This window comes from Eptesicus fuscus, chromosome 23, assembly GCF_027574615.1.
Source record: "Eptesicus fuscus isolate TK198812 chromosome 23, DD_ASM_mEF_20220401, whole genome shotgun sequence".
In the NCBI taxonomy this organism is placed as follows: domain Eukaryota; kingdom Metazoa; phylum Chordata; class Mammalia; order Chiroptera; family Vespertilionidae; genus Eptesicus; species Eptesicus fuscus.
This window is the reverse complement of record NC_072495.1, coordinates 28,953,860-28,981,076: the sequence shown is the minus strand read 5'-3', so window position 1 is coordinate 28,981,076 and position 27,217 is coordinate 28,953,860. Positions and strand designations below refer to the sequence as shown.

The 27,217-nt window shown below is 45.6% G+C and overlaps 2 protein-coding genes across 2 annotated transcripts; both read right to left on the bottom strand.

The window, feature by feature from the left end:
• Positions 1-2,962: 2,962 nt before the first annotated feature.
• On the bottom strand, positions 2,963-14,724 carry LOC103300421 (zinc finger protein 268). Its single transcript, XM_054712637.1, has 5 exons — positions 14,250-14,724; positions 11,867-12,067; positions 10,461-10,587; positions 10,068-10,160; positions 2,963-3,392 (listed from the first exon to the last, which is right to left on the bottom strand). Exons 1-5 carry the CDS (start codon positions 14,523-14,525, stop codon positions 3,289-3,291), a joined length of 801 nt encoding a protein of 266 aa, XP_054568612.1. The 5' UTR covers positions 14,526-14,724; the 3' UTR covers positions 2,963-3,288.
• A 751-nt stretch (positions 14,725-15,475) lies between these two features.
• On the bottom strand, positions 15,476-26,216 carry ZNF10 (zinc finger protein 10). The gene is made up of 7 exons (XM_054712542.1): positions 26,185-26,216; positions 22,738-22,897; positions 21,171-21,287; positions 20,318-20,407; positions 19,424-19,550; positions 18,976-19,071; positions 15,476-17,718 (listed from the first exon to the last, which is right to left on the bottom strand). The coding sequence occupies exons 4-7, from the start codon at positions 20,348-20,350 to the stop codon at positions 16,256-16,258; spliced, it is 1,719 nt and encodes a 572-aa protein (XP_054568517.1). The 5' UTR covers positions 20,351-20,407; positions 21,171-21,287; positions 22,738-22,897; positions 26,185-26,216; the 3' UTR covers positions 15,476-16,255.
• Positions 26,217-27,217: the final 1,001 nt, after the last annotated feature.

Below are 27,217 nucleotides of genomic sequence, written 5' to 3'. Positions count from 1 at the left end.
GGTTCGGAGGTGCCATCGAGCCTGGCTCTGGGAGTCCCGGGCCGGGGCAGAGCGGCGGGTTCTGGGGGCGGTGGGCGTCGGGGAGGACAGGGCGCCGCCGCCTACGCGCCCAGGAGGCGGGGGCAGGAGGAAGCGGCGACCCTTGGATGACCCCAGGCTTCCTGCGTGGGTGGACCTCGGGGCCAAAACCTGCCCGGGTCCCCGCTAGCGGCAGACTCCCCGCACCCCGACTGTGGGCCTTCGGCGACCCACACCGGCTCCCTAGCCCCGCGGGGCGACTGCGCCTTTCAAACCCAGAGCCAGAGGCACAGGGTGGGCGCAGAGGCCCCGTGGGGACGTAGGGCTCCTGGGTCAGGCGCGGGGTCCACTGCGCCGGGCCCGCAAGGACAGCGCCCGGTGACCCCACCGCACGCCAGGGCTGACACCCGCGCGACAAGAGCGTGGGGCAGCCCGCTCTGGGGTGCTGGGGTGCCCCCCCCCCCGGTCCCACGAGGACCCCAGCGAGGACTCTCCGCCGCGACGAGCTGGGCCCGGCCCGCGCTGACCCTGGTCAGAGCGCTGGCACCGCTGAGTGCCAAGCCCGGCTCCGCGGTGCTCTGGGCGGTGGACGGCGGTCTAGACACGGCGGACCCGGAGGCTGCCGATTGGCGCTCGGAGGGCGGCCAAGTGTTACCGGGAGGAAGAGTCCTCCCACTTCCCAGCTTATGTGAAAAGCTCGGCACAAAGACAAACACTCCGTTTGTTCAAGTGAAAATCTGGAAGCAGTCCCGACGGCTGAAATCTGTTCTCCGAGTTAATGAAAAACGTGTCCAACTACAATTATAGCGTGCGTTTCTCTCACCTCCACTTTTTCACGATTTTTAAGCTTTAGTGTTAAGTGCATGCACACGTAGGATTTATTTTTGGTGAAATAATACTTTTAGGATTATTACTCTCTTTGTTCCTGACAATTTCCTTTGCCCTGGGCATTTCCAGGAAAGGGTACATATTTTCAAATGTCAGGCGTTAAGTTAGGGGAATGCGTGAGACAGAATCAATCTGGCCTGAACTTCAGCTGGCGTGGACTTTGTTGCAGTTTAAGGTTAGATTTAGTTCACTTCTTCCAACTACCCTGCGGGCAGGATGTTTCCCTCAGCAGCGCCTGGGATCGGAGCCTGGAAATGTTTGCCAACTGCGTGGGCTCACAGGCAAGCAAACAGCTTTCTGAAAACGTGAGCCATCTCCTGGCCGTACAGCCTGCGTGCTTTTCTGGGATGCCTTCTGAGCTCCCCCTGTGTGAAGGCCCAGGATGCCTGAGAGAGCCTGTCTCAGCCCTCCTGAACCTTCTCCCAGGTTCGGTAGTGCAAAGCCCTAAGTGCTTTGGGGTGTTTTCATATACATGAGGGGGCGGGAGGGAGCAACAGGCAAGGGATGGTGTGTTCTCCGAGTCCTTTACGCACCCATCAGCCTAAAAGCACGGATCACCTCTAACGAGGTTCCTTTAACTATTGCCTTGTCCACCTTCCTGCCTTCAGATAGCATCTGCCTTGCACTTAGAGAAGGACCAGGGCATGTCAGCAAAAGCTTTTATTTTCAGCTTTCTCTGCCAACCTCACACTTGTCATCCCATCTCCAGGGGTCCCAAGATGACCCACGGAGAGCTGGCTGGAAACTCCTCTGTGGTGTGGTCCTCTGGGTTTCTAACTGTCCTGCCAGCCACAGGCCACGGGTCAGCGTGTCCTTTACTTCAGAGGACCCCGCCTCTTCCTGCAGCTGCACCCAGGAGAGCACCTCTTCCCTTACATAAAACGTTCCTTACTTTCTAGTGCTTTGTTCATTTGGGTTTCTTTGTGTTGTTAATTTTGTAGCTTACCCCGTTGGTTTAACCAGAACATGACTGATTGGTAAAAATTGGAAATTTTTGGTTTCTGACATAACCAACAATTCCTTATATAACTTTGTTTTCACACCTTGGCTAGAACTCCCATTACGTTGCTCAATAAAAATGATAAGCATCCTTGTCACTTTCTAAATTCAAGGGTACATGTCTACTGTTTAACCATTAAGTATGACAAACTTCTTGAGGGGTCAAAGGAGTTCATTTCTTATTTCGTATTTTAAAATATTTATGGTTTTTACATTCCGTCAACTGAATTATCTACACATAGGGAGATAACCATAGGGCTTTTCTTTTATCTGGGAGTGTGGTATTTTTATGAAATGATTTACTGATACCGTCTTCCAAACAGCCCGTGTTCCAATTAGGGTCACATTCAGCTGCATATAAAGGAACCAATTCTCCCCGCCCCAAAAGAGGGATGGCTGAAACAACCCAGTTTTCTCTTCTGTGTAAAACATGCCCAGATGTTGGTAGTCTCCAGGTCTATAGGAGCTCCACCGTTTCAGACAGGCAGTCCCTCTCCATTGCATTCTGGGGGTGGCTTCCCTCCTCAGGGGGAGTTCAGGTTCTAGGATGGCTACGGAAACCCGAACCATGACGTGCTGAGCGTTGAACAGGAAAGATGAAAAGACACGAGGGGGCTTTTCACAGGAGTTTGTTTTCCTTCTGAAGAACCTTCATATTAGACCCTCTCAGCAACTCGTACTTCCATATCATTACTCGAGTTTAGCAGCATGATTATACTTCATTACAAACAAAATGGAGAAATGGAGCTTTTTAGCAACCTACACTGCCATCAGGAAAACCAGTGACACTGGGGCAGCGGACACTACAGTGGTCTGTACATGTAACAATGACATGGCTTCTCAAAAAACATACACACGGTGACAGGCATTCTGTTATTCCATTTGGGACTTTTAAATCTATGTTCATATGACCTATAAGTCATTCTTTCCTTCCCCCTATGTCTATTTACTGGGAAATACTGTTAAATGTTGGAATTAACTTTCTTTGAATTTTTAAAAAAATTATCAACTATTAAGGGCTGGGTTGGAAGGACTAGGTAGATTCCCACACCAGAGATTAGATTTTTTAACAGAAATTCCATTTTGTTTAATGGTTGTACACTGAATCATTGTGAAGTTTCATTTGTCTGGTAAGTTTTCCATTGTTTTTAAGCTTCAAACAAAATCCAGTACTATCCTTTCCCACAGTATTGGATTACCATCTTCTTGGTTGAATGTGGATTTACATCACACAATACAGTAACTTACATTCTAAGTGACCCTGGGTAATAGTAAATTGAATGTAGACTTTCCCTTAGATGCTTATTCTTACTTTGTATCTTCAGCGGAACATCAATGACAAAATATATATTCATGGTATTTCTCAGATTTACGGGACATCCTTTAGCAATTATCTGAAATTCTTTCTTTATCCAAGTTTTCTTTTTCCTTCTGTGAATCATCCTGCTTCATCCTAGGTATCTTGAGATTGTATCCTGTATAATGAGCTGAACACAATAAGGATTAGTCATTCAGAAATTATTAAATACCTCCTTTAAGGAAGAAACAATTTTTAGAGGGGTAAGAGATGAATTCCCTCCTGAAGTAAAGAGTACAAGGTGGAGGGTGCTTCAGAAATATTTATAGTTTTGAATCTTTGTATTCCTCCAAGATAGTCCTAATCTATTTGCCAGGGACCCAAGACCTTTCAAATTAATTCTCAGTCCAATAAGCAAATTGGTGAGGTTGTGAAGAAAACAGACTTTGTAAATAAGCAACTGGTAGAATAATTTCCCAACACCATGACTCTACAACTATTGGTGCATATTTCAGCATTACTTAAATGTATTACAAAAATGCCACATAGCTAAAATAAAGGCAATTGAAGTAGAATTTAAAATGACTGTAGCTCAAGCTATACTGGGTAATAGATATAGAAAGAACTTATTAACAATTGGAAGATGCTACCAGGAAAAAAAAGCTCAACGTGCTTTTCTGTATGAGTCCATGAAAAATTTGAAGCCCCTAGTACTTCAGCCTACTTGGGTGATAAGGTCAATTCCTTGGCATTGCACCTTGAATGATGATCCCATCATGAGTGCACATACTGTCTGGAATTAGGAATTCTAAAGACATCAGGATAATCTAACCAGTTAGAAATGTACACCAGCCTGGCCAGTGTGGCTCAGTGGTTGAGCACTGACCTATAAACTAGGAATTCAGGCTCAATTCCAAGCTGGGGGCACGCAGGAGGAAGCCAATCAATGATTCTCCTTCATCAGTGATGTTTCTCCCCTCTCCCTTCCTCTAGGAATCAATAAAATACATATATATATATTTTTAAAAATGTACACCATATTGCTGTATATAACAAAAGAGGTAGTTGCCGGAGCCACCTATAAAGGAAACAAATAATATATATGTGGTTCCTATTACTAAAAGGTATTTAGGCCGAAACCGGTTTGGCTCAGTGGATAGAGCGTCGGCCTTTGGACTCAAGGGTCCCAGGTTCGATTCCGGTCAAGGGCATGTACCTTGGTTGCGGGCACATTCCCAGTAGGGGGTGTGCAAGAGGCAGCTTATCGATGTTACTCTCTCATCGATGTTTCTAACTCTCTATCCCTCTCTCTTCCTCTCTGTAAAAAATCAATAAAATATATATTTTAAAAAAAAAAAAAAAAAAAAAATAAAAGGTATTTAGTAAGTCATTTTATTCTAGCAAAAAGTTACATTTAAGAATTTTGCAATAAAGAGAATTTTTCTATCATTAATAAATGTTCTGGTTTAATAAGTTATGAATTTCAAATGAGTGTATTCGATGTTGATTTATGGAATTTCCTCAGAGTTTTATCATCTCTAAAAACCAACTTTCCAACATTCATTTCATTCATATGGTTCCGCAGCTGTATAAAATTATAGGAAGGTATGACCTTTTCGTAGGGTTCACCAAATCCACGGAGTTCCTGTGTGTATGCACTGATGTTTTTTTAGATGTAAAAACAGCTTGCTGTGCATGCATGCTGTGCCTTCATAAGGTTTCCATTCAGTATAAGTTTTCCTGTGCACGGGATGACTTCATTTCTAGTTTCTTAGATTTGAATTGACTTTTGAGAGAAAGTTTCTGATTTTTAACTCATCAATCTTCCTCACCTGCATGAATTCTCTGATGCATAATGAGTTGTGACTTCCAGCAAAAGGCTTTCCCACATTCAGTGCATTTACAGGGTCTCTCTCCTGTATGAGTCCTCTGGTGTGCACTAAGAATTAACTTTTGAGAGAGAGTTTTTCCACAATCATTACATCCATAGGGTTTCTCCCCTGAATGAGTTCTGTGCAATGAGCTGAGATTTCCTTAAAAATGCCTTTTCACATTCACTGCATTCATAGGGTTTCTCTTTTGCATGCATACTCTGATGTACAATAAGTCGTAATTTTCCACTGAAGGATTTCTCACACTGACCGCATTTATAAGGATTTTCCACTGCATGAGTTCATTCATGCACAATGAATAGTGACTTCCAAATGAAGGCTTTTCCACATTTAGTACATTGATATGGTTTTTCTCCAAAATGAGTTCTCATGTGTATAATGAGGTATGACTTCCTACTAAAGGTCTTCCCACATTCACTGCACCCATAAGGTTTTTCCCCTACATGAGTTCTCTGATGTGAAACGAGCTGATATTTCCTATTAAAAGCTTTCCCACATTCACTGCATTCATATGGATTTTCTCCTCTGTGAATTCTCTGGTGTACGAGTTGTGAATTAAAACTGAAGGATTTCCCACATTCATTGCATCCATGACGTTTCTCTCCTGTATGAGTCCTCATATGTATATTGACATATGACTTACTCCTGAAAGCTTTACCACATTCACTGCATCCATAGGGTTTCACATCTGTGTGACTTCTCTGGTATACAATGAGCTGTGACTTCAAACTAAAGGCTTTCCCACACTGGTTACATCCATATGGTTTTACCCAAGTGTGTGTTCCCTGATGTACAGTAAGCTGTGACTTGAAAGTAAATGTTTTCCCACATTCACTACAACCATACGGCTTCTCCCCTGTATGGGTTCTCTGGTGTACAATAAGGTTTGACTTTGTATTAAAGGCTTTCAGATATTCACTGCATTCAAAGGGTTTCTCTCCTGTATGAATTCTTTGATGTATAATGAGCTGTGAGTTCAAACCAAGTTTTTCCCCAGACACTGCATTCATAAGGCTTCTCCCCTGCATGAGTTCTATGGTGTGAAATGAGCTGATGCTTATGATTAAAGGCTTTCCCACATTCACTGCATTCATACAGGCTTTCTCCTGTGTGAATCCTCTGATATACAATGAGTTGTGATTAAAACTGAAGGATTTCCCACACTGAATGCACCCGCAAGGCTTTACTCCTGTGTGAAGCCACTGATGGACAATGAACTGTGATTTGAAAGTAAAGGCTTTCCCACACTCACTACAACCATAAGGTTTCTCCCCTGTTTGGGCTCTCTGATGTACCAGAAGGTTTGACTTTGTATTACTGGCTTTCTGCCATTCGGTGCATTCATACGGTTTCTCTCCATTATGAATTCTTTGGTGTATAATGAACTGTGAGTTCAAACCGAAAGCTTTCCCACAGTCATTACAACCATAAGGTTTCTGTGCTGAATTAGTTCTCTGGTGTGAAACAAGCTGGCCTTTCCTATGGAAGACTTTTCCACATTTACAGCATTCATAATGATTCTCACCTGTGTGAATTCTCTGATGTACAGAAAATTGTGAATTGATCCAGAATGCTTTCCCACATTCATTGCATTCACATAATTCCTCTCCTGTATGATTTTGCTGATGTTCAATGAGGTAGGACTTGCTGCTGAAGTCTTTCTCAAATCCATCACACTTGTAAGGCCTTTCCTCTGCATGAGTTTGCTGATGCACTACAAGGTATGACTTGCTACTGAAGACCTTCCCACAGTAATTGAATTCAAAGGGTTTACCTTCCATAAAGATTTGTGGGCACATGAGTTGTGACTTCTTGTTGACAAATTTTCCAGATTCATTACTTTCACAGTATTTTATTCCAAAAAGAGTTTGTTCATGTTCATAATGGAGGAATGATTCCCTTTGTGCATAAAACCCATTAGGATTCTTTCCAGCATAATAAACATTTTGTTTTGAAAAACCACAATTTGTAGTAAGAAAACATAGTTTTCCAAAGCAGTACAGTCATAGTATTTTGCCATATTTCCCAGCTTGCCTTGATTTTCCTGATACCATTCCGTGTGATTATCAAATTCCCATACTTTGTCTAGAAATAAAAATATGGTATAAATAATAACATAACCATGTTATAGCATAAAATTGCCTTAAAATGCCATACCATCAGATTGTTTTAGTTTAATATATTAAACAGAAAATAAGTAAAATCTGAAGTGTAAATATCCCCAAACTCCTAGGCACTGGGGAAAACTAAAAATAAAGATAGGAATAGGCAACTGAAAACAATTAAAGATTGTTTTGAGTTTAAAAGACTTGCACAGTGGGTAAACAAGCCAAAAAAGGCAAAAGGAAAAATGAACAAAATATAAAGAAAATGGATGAAATCTCTAATCGTTACAATCATCAATAATAATAAAAGCTTAATATGCTAAGTAGACCAGACATCCTTCTGGGCGAACTTCCAGATGAAGCCGGGGCTGTGAGGGAAGCCCGGGTCCCGGGTGCCAGAGGGAAGCCAGTGCTGGCAGCTGGGAGAAGGAAAGCCTACTCTTGCATTAATTTCGTGCATCGGGTCTCTAGTTTAATAAATACTAGTTGAATACTTAGAATACTAGGAAGCTCAGGAGAAAAAGCAGAAAACATTGCAAACTACTAGTTTACAGGGAAAAGCTAGTAAAAGCTCCCAGATAAACAAAAAACAAGCCGTGGCCAGTGTGGCTTGGTTGAATGGAGTGTCAGGCTTCTACGCTGACATGTCTCAGGTTGGATTCCTGGTCAGGGCACATACACAGGTTGCAGGTTCGATCCCCAGTCAGGTGCATGTGGGAGGCAACCGGTTGATGTATCATTCTCATATCGATGTTTCTCTGTCTCTCTCTCTCCCTTCCTCTTTCTCTAAAATCAATAAAAGCATGTCCTCGCCCTGCTGGCCTGGCTCAGTGGTTGAACTTTGACCTATGAAGGAGGAGGTCATGGTTCCATTCCCAGTAAGGGCACATGTCCGGGTTTCAGGCTTGATCCCCAGTGTGGGGTGTTGTGGGAACCCTGTCCAGAGTATGCCAGATGTTCAAGCAAATCTGAGCATGGAAATCCTAATCAGAGTGTTCAAGGCTAAGTTGCTGTATGCTGGTGCAAGAGCAAGGACACAGTAATGTGACTATGTACACTGAGCAGGCATGCCCGTCTATAACCAAAAATAGTGATGTCACCATTTAGAAAGAAGTCTCTTTTGTCCAACTTAGCATCAAGTACGTTACTGACCAGCCAGTGTACAGCTACTTGGGGCGGCTGGGACTCTAATCATGGCTGCTGTGTGAGGCTCCCGCACAGCTCCTATGTGGGAGGCTGCTACTGCTTTGTGGGAAGATGTATTGTTACACAGCCAGTGTGCAGCTACAGCATGGGACTTCCCTTTGAAGAACTGCTTTGTCTAATGGCTCCTACAGTAGCAATGGCTACTTGGGCTACAACAAAGACTCTCTCATACCCACAACCTCTCACATCTTCTCCGTCAAATGCCTGGCGCCCGAAGAGGTCCAGTCCCTGGAAGAGGGGCATAGTCGAGCAGGATATAGGACCTGTGCACCCAACAGGCGTGCAGCCAATCAATGATTCTCTCTCAACATTGATGTTTCTATTTCTCTCTCTCCCTCTCCCCTCCTCTCTGAAATCAATAAAAATATATTTTAAAAATTGAAAACAAAAATATCTACGGTGAGGATTAACAACAACAAAAACAGAATTAACATAGCCCTGGCTAGTGTGGCTCATTGGTTAGAGTTATAGCCCATGCACCGAAGGGTCGCTGGTTCAATTCTCAGTCAAGGACACATACCTGGGTTGCAGGTTAGATCTCTAGCCCAGTCAGGGCATGTGCAGGAGGAAACCAATCAATGTGTGTGTCTCTCTCTCACCCCTCTCCCTCCGTTCCACTCTAAAAATCATCGATGGAAAAAATATCCTGGGGTGGGGATTAACAAACAAACAAAAAAGAAGAACTAGCATAAAAAGGATAATTGAATAAACTTGACTAATCAGTAAAAAAAAAAAATACAAGAAATGAAGCAATGTTGGCCTTGTGGGTGGAAAGTGAAAACATGGGGGACTTCTTCTTTAAAGGACCAGAGCACGAAGAGACCACAGTAAAACCAGGGAAGAGAACAGCACGTACAGGAGGGAGCTGACTCCCCAGCACCCAGGAGAACCAGGAGCGCAGCAGCACGCACCAGCCATAGTCAGACACGTGGGAGACGTGGCTACGGGCAGTGGGAGGGACCATTCTAGTTTCTGAAAATGAGATAAGCAAGTGGCACGGGCAGCAAGATGCCCTGTGGGCCAATCATACCCAGTACCGAAGGGCAGGTGAAAGAGAATAAAGAACTTAAATGTTTAGAACAGAAATCTTTTTAAAGTTATACTATATGAGGAAAGTTCCAAAAATAAATAAATAAATACCCCTTTGGACTCAGAGGGAACAGCAAGAGAAGTCCATGAAGTGTGAGGAGAACCATCCCATCACGGTGCACTGTGACAGAGGGTGCAGTGGGTGCAGAGGGGGAGGCTGCAGGCGGGAAAACGGACACTATCAAATGATGCAGAAATGCACTTGGCAAGGACAGTGCTAACATTAGTGATCAGCATGGAGAAACACGGAGAGGGTGGTTTCAGGGAGAAGGAAGTTGGGACTGCTGTGAAATATAAGCGTAAGGGATTTTAAAATATATTTTTTAAAAAGGAAGGAAGGAGAAGGGATGTGGAAATTACATCAAGTAATATCAAGGAGAAGCTGCTTAGATGCATAATGAAGTGCGTCTGCTAGATGGGAAAGCAGGAAGACTGAGAAAGCCAGAGAGGAGAGGAAGTACGAGAGAATGGTTACAGATGAGACAAGAAGCACAAACACGAGGTGCACATCACTGCAGAATCCGCACCGATTCTAAGTAAGAATGTAAAAATCTGCACGTCCCGATCAATCACCTGGACGGCCTTTACTTGATCCGCGGCCCTGCATCGCACGCAGCTCTTCTTGCTCCAACCGGAAGATGATATCAGGTTTGGTGGGCTGATACCCTGTTAATGGAGAACACAGACAGTCTAGACCGAAACCACCCAGGGTTCAGGGGTGCTGAAGGATGGGGCGACTGAGTTGAGAGGCAGCATGATGAAGCTGTCCTTTTGTACTTTGGCTACATACAGACATTCAACCAGCATATCCTGATGACAAAGGGAGCCTAAGAAAACCTGGCCTCTAACTAGAAGTCTAAAATCACTAAGTACTTTACAAAAGCCCCGCTCCCCACTCCCCAGCTGTAAGCAACCAAGAAGTAGCCTGGAGACCACACACATTCCTTTCAGGGCCACAGCACTTACCCAGAGACACCAGGTTGCTGTAGTTCTCCAGCATCACACTCCTGTACAGGTGCTTCTGAGCAGGGTCCAGCAGCTGCATCTCTTCCCAGGTAAAGTGCACACACACATCCATGAACGACAACCGTCTCTGAAATACCAGGTTCCCTACAATCTCAGACGATCTTACTGAGTTTGTGGGAAACAACAGGCTGCCTACCTGGAGTCTTCATTAATTACATTACATTTTGTGACAAAAGCAAAAAATTATTGAAAACCTTCCCATCAATAGGCACTGTATTAGTCAGCCTTTCACGCAAGACACGACAGTATCAGGTGCCAGGTCCTTAGGGAGCTGCAGGTGACGTCACAGTGGGGAAACAGAGTCCCGCCCACAAGTGCTCAGCAATGCATCGGAAATCAAAGGCGAACGTGTATAAATGCAGCTGGGAGTCAAAGAGGCTGAAACAGACATGGATGGTTGGTCACCCTACTCCTGCAACAGCTCCTGGCTATTCAACCAGGTGCCTGTGGTATACAGTCCTGCTTGCACGAAGCATTCAGCTGTGCAGAGGAAAGCAGAGTCACATACATACAAATAACACAGGGCGTGAATAAGAGAGAGAGAGAAAGGTGGGCACAGAGGAAGAGGAGAGCAAGGCTGCTTCTACATGTCAGGGTGAGGCATGGGAAGGGTGCTATAGAAGCGACCACTGCGAGAGAAGATACGTTAATAACTCGGGAGTAAAAGGCAATAGCTCTAAGTAGTGGCCAGTTTGCAGGGCAAAAGATCTGAACGTGAAAACACATGAATGGGAAATAAGCATATAAAAAAATGCTCAACATCATGTGTACCATTAGGAAATTGTACGTTAAAACAATGAGATACCATTACACACCTATTAGAATGGCTAAAATTAAAAAGAAAAAACACCTGACTATGCCAAAGACTGCAAAGACTACAAAGACGCACGGAGACACATTACAACTACACTTTCTAAAGGCAAAACCAGTGCTGCTGGAGTGTGAGGCATGTGGACACACCACCCTGCCGCCAGCAGCCGCATGGATGAGCACAGGTGCCTCATAAACGAGAGCTCACTGAAAAACGCAAGCATCGCAGCCAGATGTGCATGCACACGCCGACGTGAAACAGAAAGACATTCACCGAAATAATAATGCACATGTGATAAACACGTCAACAACAGAATGTCGATGAAAATAATCTTAGGGCGTGAAAAAGGAGATGGAAGCTGAGCATGGAGAAATCGGGAAATCTGTAAATAAAGGTGGACGGGAACCTGGCAGGAACGGCAATGATAAATAGGCCACCAACTGAGGAATAATTAGCTTACCCCTGGAAGTTAGGAATCACAGCCCTCTCCCCAGCAGAAAAGTAAATAAATGAATGAAATAAAGAAGCAACTCACCTGGGACTTTGTGGTTTTCCGCTGTTCCTGGGAAATAAACAGCAACTCGAGGGCCTGCTCTGTTCTGTGGCTCTTGGGCCTCTGCTGGGGTCTTCCAGGAAGAGGCCTCTGGTCAGGGGTCCTCAGACCCACAATGGGTTCCTGACCTTGGCGCTTTCTGATCCTAGTGCCTGAACTGTCTCGTTCCTGCAGGGGTGGGACCTGTGGACTCAAGAGCAAACCACTTTAGGGAGCACGTATCAATGGGCCCCAACAGGACGTGTTTGCAGGTCAGGCTGTGTGCTCTGCAGACTGTGGTCAGGGCTGCTGAGGGGCAGAAGCGAGACAAAGTGATGACAGTGCCCCCCACCCAACGCTGCAAAGGCTCCAGGAACCCCACACGCATGATGAGCAGCTGAGATTTAAACAACTTTTTGCAGCCACTTCAGTATGAACTGATGCCAGGTGCTCAAAAGCAGACCCTGTTCAGGCAGGTGTGCACCAGCAGTAGGTTGTGATGAGTAGTCTGTTTCGGTGAGAGCTCCTTCACTCACTATTTCTCTGTCCGTGAACAAATTCACTTAACCTCTCCCACTCCTTGTTCCTCTTTGTTGTTAAACCACTGAGAGTAGGGTGAGGTCAGGGTAGCAGTGGGGTTATTTAATCTCCCCAAAACTCCCAACAGAAACAAGAGGCCTACCAGAACAGTCAAAGCAAAAGCCCCAACGCCAGAACAGTCAAAGCAAAAGCCCCGACGCCGATCACACACAAAACCTAGATGACAGGTCTCTCAAACCTGGGGAGACAGGCAGATGGGACCCAAATGCAGAGGGCAGTTCCCTGCAGAGGAAATGTGGGAAAGGAGGGACGATTCATGATGGGCCACACGATGCAGCTCTCCAGTCACCAATAAATGTTCATCCCCAACTGGGAGCGCCTCCCTGGAGTGGGATCGGAGACCTGTTCCTCAGGCTCCGAGCTGCAGCTGACTACACATGTGTTCCTGGAGTCACTCAGTGGCCCACCAGTGCTGTGGCCATGTGAGAACAAGAGGATCTAAGAAATAATCAGAGAGGGTAAGGGGGACAGGAGGAAGGGAAAAAAGAAAGAGTACAGAGGAAGCTTATTCCAAAAAATTTCTTAACAACAAAATCCAAGATGTACGTGAGAGACAAGGCATGTGGAACTCCACACATGTGGCTCAGCCCAGGGGTGTGCCCCCCTGCATCCCAGGCAATAGCATCATGACTGACAGGCTGAGCGCAACACAAAGCAACCTTAAAACATTATGCTAGCCCTGGCTGGTGTGACTCAGTGGATGGAGCGTCGGCCTGCAGACTGAGGGGTCCTGGGTTCGATTCCGGTCAAGGGCATGTACCTTGGTTGCAGGCACATCCCCGGTAGGAGGTGTGCAGGAGGCAGCTGATCAATGTTTCTCTCTCATCGATGTTTCTAGCTCTCTGTCCCTCTCCCTTCCTCTCTGTAAAAGAATCAATAAAATATTTTTTAAAAAACACACATTATGCTAAATGAAAAAGCCAGATACAAAAGGCTGCACATGGCATGGTTCTGTTTATATAGAAATGTCCAGGTTAATTCATTAAAAAAAAGAAGAAGAAAAAACTAGATTAATGTGGGCAGGGGCAAGGGAAAGAATGGAGAGTTATGGGGAATGGGGACAGGGTTTCTTCATGGCGTGATGGTTTTCTGGAATTAGATGGTGGTGATAGTTGCAAAACTCCATGAAGACGGCAGCCACCCCTCATCTGCCGTCTCACCTTCCATGGCCAACTACAGTACGAAAGCATTCAAGGAAAATTCCACAAAATAAAAGAACTCCCAAGTTTCACCTTGCACAGGCTTCTGAGCGCGCGATGAAACCTCGCGGATCCCGCTCTGCCACCAGGACGTGCACCGTCCGAGTCCAGCGCGGGTGGGCTGAGCTACCGGACGGGCTGCAGGGCGGCGCCGTGACTGGTTCACTGAGCCACGGCCCCAAGCGCAAGAGCAGGGGTGCTCGCGACTCGCAAGCGGCACCGAGAAGCCACGGAGCTTCCTCTGGGCGGACAGAGCTGCGAGCTGAGCACAGCGGTGCGGACAGGGTCCTGCTGCCCAGGGGGCCGCCGTGCACGGGGGTTTGGAAGGTCGCCTCCCGCGGAGAAAGGGGCGCTACTGCACTAACCGTGACTGAAGGACGGGCTTTAAAGGAGGGTTTCCTGGTGTCTAAATTACACCTCAACAAAGCTCCCATGAAAGGAGTAATTTCTCCAACGATTTTTGGTAATTTGACGTTTGGCAACAATCCTGTCATCAAATTAGGGCATTTCCATCGCCCCGGAGGCGCTGGGATGCGGACCCGTCGGCCTCGGGGCGGCTTTTCACAAAGGAGAGGAAACCGACTCACCCAGACGGCAGCGGTGCGCACCCTGGTGCCCTTGCCCACGCCGTCGGTGCGCCCTCGGGAGGGCCCGGAACGGGCTGCCGCGGAGACAGGACGGAGGGGAGGGTCCCCCGCGGTCCCAGGGGGCGGCTGGGAGCACCGACCGGCCCTTCCCTCAGGCAGCCGCCGGGCTCCCCACCTCCGCCCCTTCAACACCCGCGCGGGAAAGAGGGAGTGAGGCCAGGCTCGTCGGTACCGTCCGCGCCTGGAAACGAGGGAGGCGGCGGGTCGGCTCCGCATCCTGAAGGGCCAGAGAGGGAGGGTCTGCTGGAGACTGGCGGCCTCCACCTCCCGGGTCTGCAGCCAGACGACTGCGCCCTCGCGCTAGACTTTGAGGCGTCCCTCCGGGCGCTGGCGCGGCGGCTCCCGGGGAGAGGAGCCCACTCCTGTCTGGTCACCGCACCGGGTAACGGCTGCCAGCCGCCCACTACGGAACCAAGCTCCTCGAGCCCGGCGGAGCCGCGGACGGCCCACAGGGACGCACAGGAATTGCGTCAGTGACACCAAGGCCAGAACGAACTACAACTTCCAGAAGCCTCCGCGGGCCAAGGGCGGGGAGGGGCTGTGCGGCAGCCGGAAGCTCTGGCTCTCCTGCCCAGCGCCTGGGAGCAGGCCCTGTAGGCTTTAAGTAATACAAGGAATTAAATTGACAGTAACAGAACAAACACAGCAGTGGTGTAAGTTAAGTGTACTAAGGTCCATGCTTTTTGGTGCTAATTTTGGGTGGTTTATTTCCTGAGCACACTTGATCCAGGTATTACTCAGGTTCCTTTTCCCACTCAAATGAGGACCCTCCGTAATTTGTTCAAATACCCAAAGTTCCTCCAGGTCCCAGTGTAAAAAGAATCACTGTTTTAAAATTCCTAGGAAACTTTAGCACCCTGTCTCAAAGAGTACAACTCTATGATCAAAATAACTGAATCGGAAATTTTGCTAGTAGATGCTTCTCAAGCTTCCTTGAAGGTGAAATAGAAAAGCTAGACATCAATTTTTAATATTTAAAAATGTTTCTTCAGAAATTGTGACATTAACACTGAATAAACTATAAAACTCACTCATTATCCCATTAGGATACAATTTGTACAATAAAACAGAATTAGATAGCAAATAAATTATGTTCATTTAATCCATAGAAACCTTTTCAATTCTTGTACACATGCAAATGTTTTTAAAACTGGGTACTACTATAAGTAAATGTGTTGTTTCCATTATAAACATTTTCCTAGCTAACCAAAATGTGCTTATATTAGACACATAAAACAGACTAAACAACATTTAAGTATCCAAGAGGGATAATCGTGTAAAAATAGTGTATTAATTCATTGAAATATTATTTTCCAACTTGTTATAATAACTATCCATGTTCTATTCTCAGCAACAACTCTCATTTATCTTTTTTAAGTAGCGTTATTTATTTATATACTTATCTATTACATATATATATTTTTTATTTTAGAGAAAGGGAAGGGAGAGATAGAACAATGATGAGAGAAACGTCAATCAGCTGCCCCCACCACATACCCACCCCCAACTGGTGATCTAAACCTCAACACATGCTGGGCCAGGAATTGAACCAGTGACTTCCTGGTTCATGGGTCAATGCTCAACCACTGAGCCTCACCAGCCGGGATCATTATTTTTTAAAAAGAAGAAAGCAGGATCATCTCTCAACAACTCATCTACTTAATGGCTCCTTCTCAGATTTTAGCACTTAAAACTTGGTCAAAAATGCTCCCATGCCAATTACTTACATAGAACTTTGTGGAAAGAAGAAAATCTCAAGTATTTGTGTACGAAAGTAAAATATGTGGGGTTTTACCCCCTCCAAGACCAATTCTCTAGTGCAAAAAAATAAAGAATAGTACAAGACTGAAAGCCTTTCCACATGGATTACATAGGTACAGCTTCTCTCCAGAGAGTTCTCCAAAGCTGTTACTGTTCTTTGTGAAAAGTTTTTCATATTCATTATACTAATATGTACTTTCTCTAATACCACTTGTCTGGTATCTAATAAGGTTAGGGCTATTAACAAGTGCTGTCCCACACCGATTACAGGTTAGGAACTGCTCTCCAGTGTGACCTATCTGATGTACTATAAATGGAGAGTTCTGGACGAAGGTAATTCCGCACCCATTACATTTATAAGTCTCTTCTCCAATATGGATCCTCTGATGCTTAATAAGATCATTCTTCCGAATGAAGGCTTTCTTACATTGACAACATTCATATGGTTTCTCCCCAGTATGAATTCTCTGATGCACAATGAGGGCAGAACTCTGGCTGAAGAATTTTCCACAATCACGACATTCGTATGGTTTCTCTCCAGTGTGGGTTCTCTGGTGTGAGAAAAGGTGAGAACTTCGACTAAAGCATTTTCCACAATCTTTACACTCAAAGGGTTTCAGTCCAGAGTGAGTTCTATGATGCACAACGAGGTGAGATCTCTGGCTATAAGACTTCCCACATTCATTACATTCATAGGGCCTCACTCGAACATGCGTTCTCTGATGCAAAATGAGATGCGTGCTCTGTCTGAAAGATTTCCCACATTCAGAACATTCATAAGGTTTTTCTCCAGTATGAGTTCTCTGGTGCCTAATAAGCCTGGAGCTATGAACAAAAGACTTCCCACACTGATTACATGTGTAGAGTTTGTCTCCCGTATGAGTTCTCTGATGGGTAACAAGGTGAGAGAACCAGCTGAAGGATTTTCCACATTCTTTACATTCATAGGGTTCCTCACCAGTGTGAGTCTTTTGATGTCCAATGAGGTGAGAACTACGGCTAAAAGATTTTCCACATTCTTTACATTCATAGGGTTTTTCTCCAGTATGAATAAGCCGGTGCCTCGTAAGATTAGAACGCCAGCTGAAGAATTTTCCACATTCCTTACATTCATAAGGTTTCTCTCTATGTATGCCCTTGGATATACCATGGGATATGCCATGTCTGTGAGAGTTATCATTCTCGGGGCATTTGTAGGACTTATCTCCTGTTTGAGTTTTTGCAAATTGGATACGGTGAATGTTCCGACAGAAGGTTTGGCCACATTCACTACTGTTACTTGCAGAGCTTTCCTGATGACCACTAATAACTAAATCACCTTTTGAACTTTTAGTACATGAGTCTTGTTTATGGAAATAGTCTCTCAGTTCTAGTTGACTAGGAAGAAGACAGTTTTCCCTGAATTTACCACGTTCACTGACTCTTTCTGGAGAAAATACTTTCTTCTGGGTAAATGCGACTTGCCTCAAATGTCTCTCCTGGTTTTTCTGATACTTGTCCAACTGATCTTCACATTTCCAGACTTCTTCTAATGACAGATACCACAGATCACTCTTTGCAATTCCTTCCTTTTTAATGTCATGGGATTGTTTATCTTTAGAAATGCTCTTCTTGGAAATTGATTTAATTTCAACTCCAGTATCACAATCTGAAATAAATGAAAAAGGTTTGCATAACGAAAAAAATAAAATAAAAATAACATTAGAATGTTGGGATGTAAGTGGAGACAAAATATAAGACAGATAGAGTTGCTTTCAGACATGGTTCTGAAACCTTGACAGAGATGAATACACCAGTACACAGGAAATGTGCTAGGTAACACAGTACATAAAAGCAGCAGAGAGACTAGGGAGAAAGCACAGGACTAATTCAGGATATTCAGTGAAGTGGGGGAGGAGGGGCAATAAAAGAAATCCCACAGAGAGGTTTGCACTCCCATTATCTAATCCTACTATTAATGACATAAGAACCTAATATATCTATTTGTTGCCAGGTCCTCTCCATGACATGCATTCTTCACACTACAGCCAATATAATGTTTCTAAATCATGAATGCAGACATGTCAGGCAATGCCTCTTATCACCAAAGCAATACAGCCTGAGATACAGGCAAACACCTGACAAACTTACTAGGTATCAGACAGAAATGAATACAAGCTGCACGGGCTTAGAAAGCTGTGTGTCTGTACTAACCCCCACGGGGTCACTGGTAAAGTTCGGCACAGGTGAAGGTGGGTATTTGCAGCATGACTCAGACAAGCAACACCAAAGAGGGCTGAGGGGGAAAATGTCTGAGTTTTGAGCTCAGAAAAGAAAATGTGTGACAAGATCATTTACAGAGAACAAAGGAGGAGAAAAACCAGAGAGTACTTTGTGTCTCTTAGCCTAGAAGGCTGATTTTCTGTACACAGGGAAGGGAAATAGGGAATATAAGTGATGTTAGGAATTCACATAATAATTTGCCTTTTACATATGAAGATGAAAATAAATAGGTATAAATTGAAAAAGATTAAATAAAGAGCAAGAGTGTGGTGAGAACACAGGTGCCCGAGAGCAGCAGTTCTGGGGAAGAGGAATCGAGCAGCAGGAACAGATGGGCTCTGCTGCAGTTTCCTAACTGGCAGAGATAACTCAGGCAGGGGTAGGTGCTAGGGTCACCAGCCTACACACAGAGGCTGTGGGAAGCACCACGTGAAAGGTAAAAGACAGGCAAAGACAGAAAAATGATTCTGTCAAAATGAGAGAACGGGGATGCTAAGAGTTGGTCACTAGTTCTTCTTCCTCAGAAATAAGGTACATGCCCTCTTATTCTGAGGAATAAGAACTAGTGACCACTATCTCCAGGGATGCTAGACCAATGGGGTATCTAGGCTACTGCCTGCAATGCATCTTGTCTGGTCCTCACCTGGATGGGCATCTTGGTGAGTTCCTCTCTCCAACAGCCATGGCTCTTCCCCTTTTTCCAACTGGAGGATCACATTTGGCTTCGGAAGGTGATGTCCTGTTCACAGTGAAAGATACCGAATTGGGCAAGGGTTGGAGAACTCAGAGCTGGACCCAGAGAAGCATCCCAGATTCAACACCATCCCCAACCATGGGGAATTCTGAAGAGCAGATAAGGTAAGGCTACAGAGGCAGCAAAATGTGCATTTTATACAGTCAACAAATCAAAACAAATTCCCCCCCCCCCACAAAGGGAGGAGTATAAAAACCCTATTCTATGCCCCAAAGATATTAGGTCCCTGAGCCCAAGCTCATACTGATACATGGTTCAGGGTCTTCAAACCTTTTGGTCAATGAAGAACCCAAACCATCACAGGCAGTGCATCTTCAAAAACAAAGGTTAGACTTACCCAAGGAAACCAGATTCCTATAGTTCTCCAACATCACATCTCTGTACATGACCTGCTGTGCAGCGTCCAGGAGCTTCCACTCCTCCCTGGTGAAGTTCACAAGTACATCCTTGAAGGTCACCAGTGCCTACAACATGAAACACGTCTGTACTGAGCCAGATGTGTCTGTCCTCCCTTTCCTGAATCCTGACAGAGTTTAGGCAGAGAGCACTGGGGGAGGGAAAGAAGATGAACCAGAATTTATTTAGGAGTCAGTAGTATTTGTGTTGGATTCTGGTCAAGTCCTAAAAGGTACTTATTGTCCCCAAACCAGTTCTGCTATGCTTTAGGTTTAGAAACTGTAAGAAGCACTTTCATTTAAAAGTGCGGACAGCCCTAGCCAGTTTGGCTCAGTGGCTAGAGGGTCAACCTGTGGACTAAAGGGTCCCAGATTCGATTCCGGTCAAGGGCACATGCCTGAGTTGCGGGCTCGATCCCCAGTGGGAAGCATGCAAGAGGCAGCCAATCAATCAATGATTCTCTCTCATCATTGATGTCTCTGTCTCTCTGTCTCTCTCTTTCTCTCTCTCTCTCTCCTCTCCCTCCCTCCCTCTTCCTTCCTCTCTGAAATAAATAAAAATAAATAAATAAATAAAATAAAAGTGCGGACAAAAAGTGCTTCATTCCTCAATATTACCTCACTTGACTATTGACCATATTACTCACAAACTTGAATTTTTTTTATTATGAAAGGAAATAAAAATGTTTCTACCAATAAAACAAACAAATGGTGCTAGTCTCTTGGAGAAGAATGTGTGAGATACAAGTTCTGAAGGTCTAGGCAAAGGAACTTCAGAACTTAAGCAAAAAGAGATTCTCAGTTGGAAAACAAACACCGAAGGCCGAGCAGCTTACGGGGAACCGGGCAGTGAGTGGCTTGGCTTCCATGCCCCCTGCGTGCTTGCTGATGCTTTCTTGAGTAATGAGAGATCCGAGAAGACAAAGCTGGAGAAAAGAAAGAAAATGAGGAAAGTCAGCTGTGCCTGGGACGCTTCATAAATCCTCAGCCTAGACCCCTCTTCCCAGCAGGATGTAACTCAAAAACCACCACACAGAGGAACATCAGAGATACTCCAGAAGTTCCCAGGAGTAGGAAGAAAGAGGTATGATGATTGCCTTCCCCCCTTAACCTCCAGGGTTCAATGCTAAATTTCATTTGGAATCAAATTATTTTACTACAACAAATCCCTTTTTTTAGGAAATCAAACAAAAAACAAAACAAAAACTGACCTGACCTAACATCCTTATTTTACAGACAAGAAAAATGGTATCTCCAGCTAATCGTAGAAGGGAAGTCAAAGATTAGAAGCACAAGAAACATGTCAGCATTACTGGCCTGAAGGTACAAGGTGCCATGTGGCAAGAAGTGTGGGTAGTCTGGGGGAGCTGACAGACAGCCGGTACGGAAACAGGGACCTCAGCCTTGAGGCCAGAGGAACAGAATCCTGCCAGTACTTAAGAGTGAGCTTGGAAGTGCATTTTCCCCCACCCTCCAGCTAAGAACTCACACCCGACTACACCTGCTATCATCCGTTAGGTATGAGAGCAGAGAACCCAGCCACATTCTTCAGACTTATGCCCACAGAACTGTGAGCTAGTGAGTGCTGTTTGAAGCTGCTACATTTGTGGAAATTTGTTACACAGCTATAGAAAACTAATGCCCAGCCAGTTATTTTAAAGGTATTTAAATATTAAGAAATAAATATACCTTTATTTGTGTACTTGGCAGTGCCTGTCATTCTTTCTTGTAGAGATTGATTCCCATTTGGTTTCATTTCCTTTATCCCTGAAGGACATCTTTTAACATTTCTGGTAACGTGTGCTGCTAATAACAAATTGTTTTGGCTTTTGTAAGTCAGGCAAAATAAATGTCTTTATTTTGCCTTTGTACCTTTTTAAAACAGCTTTATTGAGATATAACTCACATATCATACAATTCACCCAAAGTATACAAATTAAATGGCTTTCAGTATATTACATTACAAATCTTTATAATTATGGTGAAATATATACAACAAAATTTTCTGCTAAGTGTACAATTCAGCAGCATTAATTATATCCACAATGTTGTACAGCCAAAACTACTAATCCCAAAACTTTTCCTCACACAGAAACTCCTAAACATTAAGCAATATTCCTTCCTCCCCTCAAACTCCAATAACCTCTAACCTACTCTGTTTCTATGAATTTGCCTATTCTGGAAATATCATCTAAGTAAAACATACAGTATTTGTGTTTTTGTGTCTAGCTTAATTTCCTTAGCATATTTTCCAGATTTATCCATGATGCAGCAAGAACTTCATTCCTTTTCATGGCTGAGTAATATTCCATTGTAAGGACTGATCACCTTTCATTTATCCATTCATCTGGGTTTTGGCTATTGTGAATAATGCTGCAATGGACACTGGCATACAAGAACCTGCTGGAATCCCTGTTTTCAATTACTTTGGGCATATACCGAGGAGTGGAATTGCTGTCATATAGTAATTTTAATATTTAGCTTTTTGAAGACCCACAAAACCTTTCTATTGCAGCTACATGATTTTACATTCACTCCAGCAATACACAAGGGTTCCAATTTCCCCCACAAACTGAGTTATTCCATTGAAATAGTTATGATAGCCAGCCTAGTAGTTGTTAAGTGATATTTCCTTGTGGCTTTAATTTGCATTATTTTCCTGTGCTTTAGCCATTTGTATGACCTTCTTTGGAGAAATGTCTGTTCCAGTTCTCTGCCCATTTTAATTTGTGTTGTTTGACTTTTGTTGTTAAGTTGTATTTCTTTATATTTTCTGGATATGAAACCAGTATCAGATATTCATGATTTCTAAATATTTCCTCCCACCCAACTGGTTTGGCTCAGTCATTGAGCATCAACTCAGGAACCAGGAGGTCATCGCTTCGATTCCTGGTCAGGGCACCTGCCAGGCTTGAGTCTTGATCCCTCGTGGGGGCGTGCAGGAGGCAACCGACTGAAGATGTTCCTCTCTCATCAATGTTCCTATCGTTCTATCCCTCTGCCTTCCTCTCTCTCTAAAAATCAATACATATAAAAAACACTTTCTCCCATTCTATACATTGCCTTACCTTTGTTGTTGAAATCTATTCTTGCTGACTATCGGCAGTAGACAGTTAATTGTCCCTTCACTGCGTTCTAGATACTGCTCACGCCCAACCCTCTGGGAGCCTGCTGGGCTCCACTGCAGTCTCACCTTCCTCTGCTGTCACCTGCAAACCCTCTCCAGGCAATACGCTGGGGCGGTCAGAGGGCTTACCTCGTTGGCTTTCCATCTCACAGGGATGACTGTCCTGCATTGTCTGACATCCAGTGTCTTCAAACAATTGTTTCATGTACTTTGCCTTTTTGTTGTTGAGTTGTTTTGGCAAGAAGATAAATCCACTCCCTGTTACTCCATCTTGGTCAGAAGCAGAAGTCTATAAACATTGCATTTTTAACTTGTTTTAAATTTAGACTATATTTTAAATTTCAATTTGTTGATTACTGTGTTAAAATATTTTTATTTTGTCTACATTTATAGTTCTTTTGTATTTTATTCTCTTTAATATGATTTGCCCCCTTTCTTTTCTAGAGATGTTAACAATTTCCACTTCAACTTTATACGCATTTACATAAATAAAAGCACTATGGCTTCTGCCCCCCACACCACTGACTGAGTCTCGCCAATGACACCGATTACAGAGGGCACTGCTGGCCTCTCACCTGTTCTTTAAGATCTTTGTTTACTTTGCTTCCTTCTCCCAGTTTTCATCTTTGGTACTTCCTAGTCTTCTCTAACGATTTCAAAAATTATTATTAGCATAACCATTGCATCCTCAGTCTTTTCCAGTCTCTGTTTTCAATGAGGCTCGGGGTATCTTCAGGACACAACACACCTACCTGCTTTGTCCCCACTGTCTATCCCATCGTAGGGCACACAAGGGGACCAACTGTCTACAAAGAACAGACCACTATTTCTTCTATCCTCGTCCCCGACCTCAGGTGCAGAGTTACAACGGTGGCACACAGCGTGGATTCTGCAGCCAGACCACCTGGGTTCAAAAACCTGCTCCATTACTGACGAGGCAGTTTCTTAACCTTTCAATGTCCCAGTCTCTTCATCTGTACAATGGGTATAAAATAGTGCCTACTTCACAGGGTCACTATGACCATTAAATGAGTCAATATTTGTAAAACACACAGAACACTGCCAGACACAGGGTAAGGATTTTTTGTTTGTTAATTAAGAAAACAATTGGGAGCTTCCGGTTGGTGAACATGTGCCGATGAAGGGAAGACCCTTCCCACACACCTTGTCCTACGCAGCACTTCCACCGGGCTGCTCCTGAGTTATACCCTCGTACAATAAGCCATTGATCTAGAGAGAGATTACTGGCATGTCGTTATTTTCCACACGAATGGAGGAAGTAAAATTATTTTGCTTTTTCTTTCACGTTTTGAAAGACTTTAATCCCTAAAAGTAATAAATGATGCCATGTAGGACGTTAGCGAAACCAAGCAGAGATGACTGAGGCTGAGAACTAGGAGACGTCGGAGGAAAGGGGGCCTGTCCAGCGCCCACTGTGGGAAGAGCCAGCTGTACCTTGCGTGGCACGTGCAGAAACACCTGCCCAAAGGAGCCACAGTGCCGCCTGAAACTTCCTGTGAGACAGCCAGTTCCAACACGGGAAGGAGGCTGAGGACCGCCTCCAACTCGTCCGTTACAAACACGTCACGCCACTCTGCGTCTCACCACCTCTCCCCTTCCTGGAGCAACTCCTTTCCATTCTGGAACACCATCCCTATAAAACACTTTCCTTCTAAAAATGTACATTAACAGCAAAATGGGACAGCTACAGACCCAGCAATGGCAGTGTCTTCCTCCACTTTGTTTTCTCAACATCCAATCAGTTATTACATCCTGTCAAATCCCTCTCCTAAACGCCGTGCTCTAGATTCCTACTGCTATGCTTGGTTCAAGCCCTCGAAATTCTCGACTTAAGACGCCCAACGTGGCTTTCTGCCTCCGCCTCTCCCACTCCAGTGAGGTCTACATCAGCATCATTTCTGTAAAACACAAATTTCACTCCTTGATTCTCTGCTGGTCTCCCAGAACTGACAGGGAAATTGAGCGAGTCCTTAGCATGGACTTTGTATCTTTTGGGTTGGGCCCTTCTCTACCTACCTCACTGGCCCTAAATGTTCCATCACACTACCCACACTTTCTCCCATCACCATGGTAACTCATGCTGTTCTTATGTCAGGAATGTTGTTCCCTTTCTTGCCTCTTGGCAAAAAACTAACCAACAAATACAGCCTACAGGATCAAGTGACTTCCCTTTCTGTGTCATTCCCCAATTTCTCTGGGAAGGTGTTGTTTCTTCCTCTTGACTCCCACAGTCCCTGGTACAAGCAGCAACACGGGCTGCACGAAGGTCCAGAGAGAACTGAGGGGCCTCTGACACCAGCCACAGGACCCGTCCTGACGGGCAAGGCCTAGTCAGGGACAGTGCTTCACTCAGGGGTATGGGGCATTTGCTTTGTGTTTTTCTTTAACATGTTTTTATTTTCTTTTTAATGTACTTAAAATTTTTTTTATTGATTTCAGAGAGGAAGGGAGAGGGATAGAGAGATGGAAAGATCCGACAGCAGACCATCCACTGGCTGCCTCCTGCACGCCCCAGCATGTGCCCTCCTGGGTCCACGCTCAACCACTGAGCCAGGAGCACACACTTCTTAATAAAAGAGAACGGGGGGGGGGGGGAATAAAATAAATAAGACAACAGAATCTGTTTATACGCTGAATAAATTCATGAGTATTTGGCATCTGCAAAGGGCAAGTGCTTGATCTTGAAAACTGAAAATATTAATAAGACTGACATTTAAATGAACGTTTTAGACCAAACTGGTACACAGAACTCTGTCCAGCCTTGTCAGCCATCAAACTTACTAAAGCAGATCCAGGTCACCCACGGTGATAGCATGGAACTTCCACACCATCCTCCAGGAGAACCCGTGTATACAGGGTGCCCACCCGAATGTGCACACACACTAACAGCTGGCGGTTGTAGCTGCCTTTACATTTTGAAAATGAAATGTATCTTAATAAACACTTCCTTTATAACGTGCCTACATTTTTTAGGACACCCTGTGTATTTAAAAAACGAGCACAGCCACGTTGGATCTCTTCCAGGAACAAAACTAGAGCTTTTAAGAAATGCCCTATTCTCCCAAAAAGGAGACGACCGCCTTCAGCGACGCCAGGAAGGCCGCACGCGAAACGCTACCCGTCTGGACCCGACGGGCGGGCGGGCGGGCGGGATTAGACGAGGCCTCCCGCGGCCGGAGCACGGCCCGCATTCCCGGGAGGCCGGGCCCTTTCTGTTCACGCCGCGGCGAGAATCCGGAACCCGGGGAAAAGGAAAGAGGAGGTACCGGGGAGAAGTCCCTCCCTCCGAGGGGAAACCCCCGTAAGAAAAGCTGTTCGCTAAGGAAATCACCGTCTGCCCGGCACCTTCGCGCGAACCTGCAGGGAGCCCGGGAGGCGCGATGGGGCGCGACCCGTCACCACGGCGGCAGCCCCGGCTCCTCACGGCGAGCCCGGCCTCGGTAGGCGGCGGGCAGAGCCGGCGCGCGGGCCGGACCGGCGGTCTCCCCGCGCCCACGCGCCCCCCCCGCCCGCGCCCTCCCGCACCCCTCAGGCCCCGGCCCGAGCCCCGCGCACCTTGCGAGACGCCGCACACTTCCCGTCGCGCGAGGCGGTCCCTCTGTCCAGAGCTGCGGCGGTGACGCGATCCCAGAATCCCTCCGCGAGGCGGCGCGGGGGCTCCTGGGAAACGTAGTCCCAGCCCGAGAGCGCTCCGAGACCCGCCCTTCTCCCTGCGGCTTCGGGGGCGCGGGTCGCCGATCTCCTCGCTGTTCTCGCGGCGGCCCGGTAGTTCGATGCTGAGAGGCAGGTTCCCAGACAAGCGAGCGCGATGGAGCCCGTAGACGCGGAAGGGACGCGGGGAAGGGGAGGGAGGTGGGAGCGGGCAGCCGAGTTCTGCGGTGAGCTGGGCAGGCTCTGCCCGGAAAGCAGCCGGGGGAACGGGGGCTGGAAACGCGTGAAGTCAAGCGCGCGCGTGGGGTGCGGACACGGTCCCAGGACAGCCTCCTAGGTGAGGCCCTCGGAGGGGCGGGAGCAGGCGCAGCTGAACGGGGCGTCCCCGCCGCCGGGAGCTGCTGGTGCCTGCAGGAGGCTGAGCAGGTTAGGGGTTGGACTTGACTCTGAGGAGAGGGGCAGCAATGTCCTGGATACACGTGGAGGTCTTCGTCCCTTAATCTGTTACTGGGTGGCATCACAGTACCACAAGGTGTCAAAGGCAAACCTTAAGAGACTTAAAATTGTATGAGCAATAAAGAAAAATTGTATGAACTTTATGTGGGCCATAAGCTGAAAAAGCTTTTTAAAAGCATGATATAACGTTTTAATACTGCCTATATACTTGATATTAAGGAATTGCTAATTTAGTAGGTGTGATCATATCCTGGTTATTTTTAAAATATATATTTTTATTGATTTTTATTTTTTTAAAGAGAGGAAAGGAGAGAGAGAGTTAGAAACATCGATCAGCTGCCTCCTGCACACCCCCTACTGGGGATGTGCCGCAGCCAAGGTACAAGTCCTTGACCGGAATCGAACCTGGGACCCTTCAGTGTGCAGGCCCACGCTCTATCCACTGAGCCACACCGGTTAAGGTGTTGAAAGGTTCTTATTC

What these genes read in the sequence shown, in the direction of transcription:
- LOC103300421 (XM_054712637.1), bottom strand. Translation starts at nt 14,525, where the DNA reads ATGCGGAGCCGACCCGCCGCCTCCCTCGTTTCCAGGCGCGGACGGTAC. An exon ending in TGCGCACCGCTGCCGTCTGG is followed by an intron (nt 12,068 to 14,249) that starts GTGAGTCGGTTT and finishes TTGAGTCCACAG; the next exon opens with GTCCCACCCCTGCAGGAACG. An exon ending in ATCAAGTAAAGGCCGTCCAG is followed by an intron (nt 3,393 to 10,067) that starts GTGATTGATCGG and finishes TATTGTGTTCAG; the next exon opens with CTCATTATACAGGATACAAT.
- ZNF10 (XM_054712542.1), bottom strand. Translation starts at nt 20,350, where the DNA reads ATGGAAGCCAAGCCACTCACTGCCCGGTTCCCC. An exon ending in CACTCACTGCCCGGTTCCCC is followed by an intron (nt 19,551 to 20,317) that starts GTAAGCTGCTCG and finishes TTCATGTTGTAG; the next exon opens with GCACTGGTGACCTTCAAGGA. An exon ending in TCACCAAGATGCCCATCCAG is followed by an intron (nt 17,719 to 18,975) that starts GTGAGGACCAGA and finishes CATTTATTTCAG; the next exon opens with ATTGTGATACTGGAGTTGAA.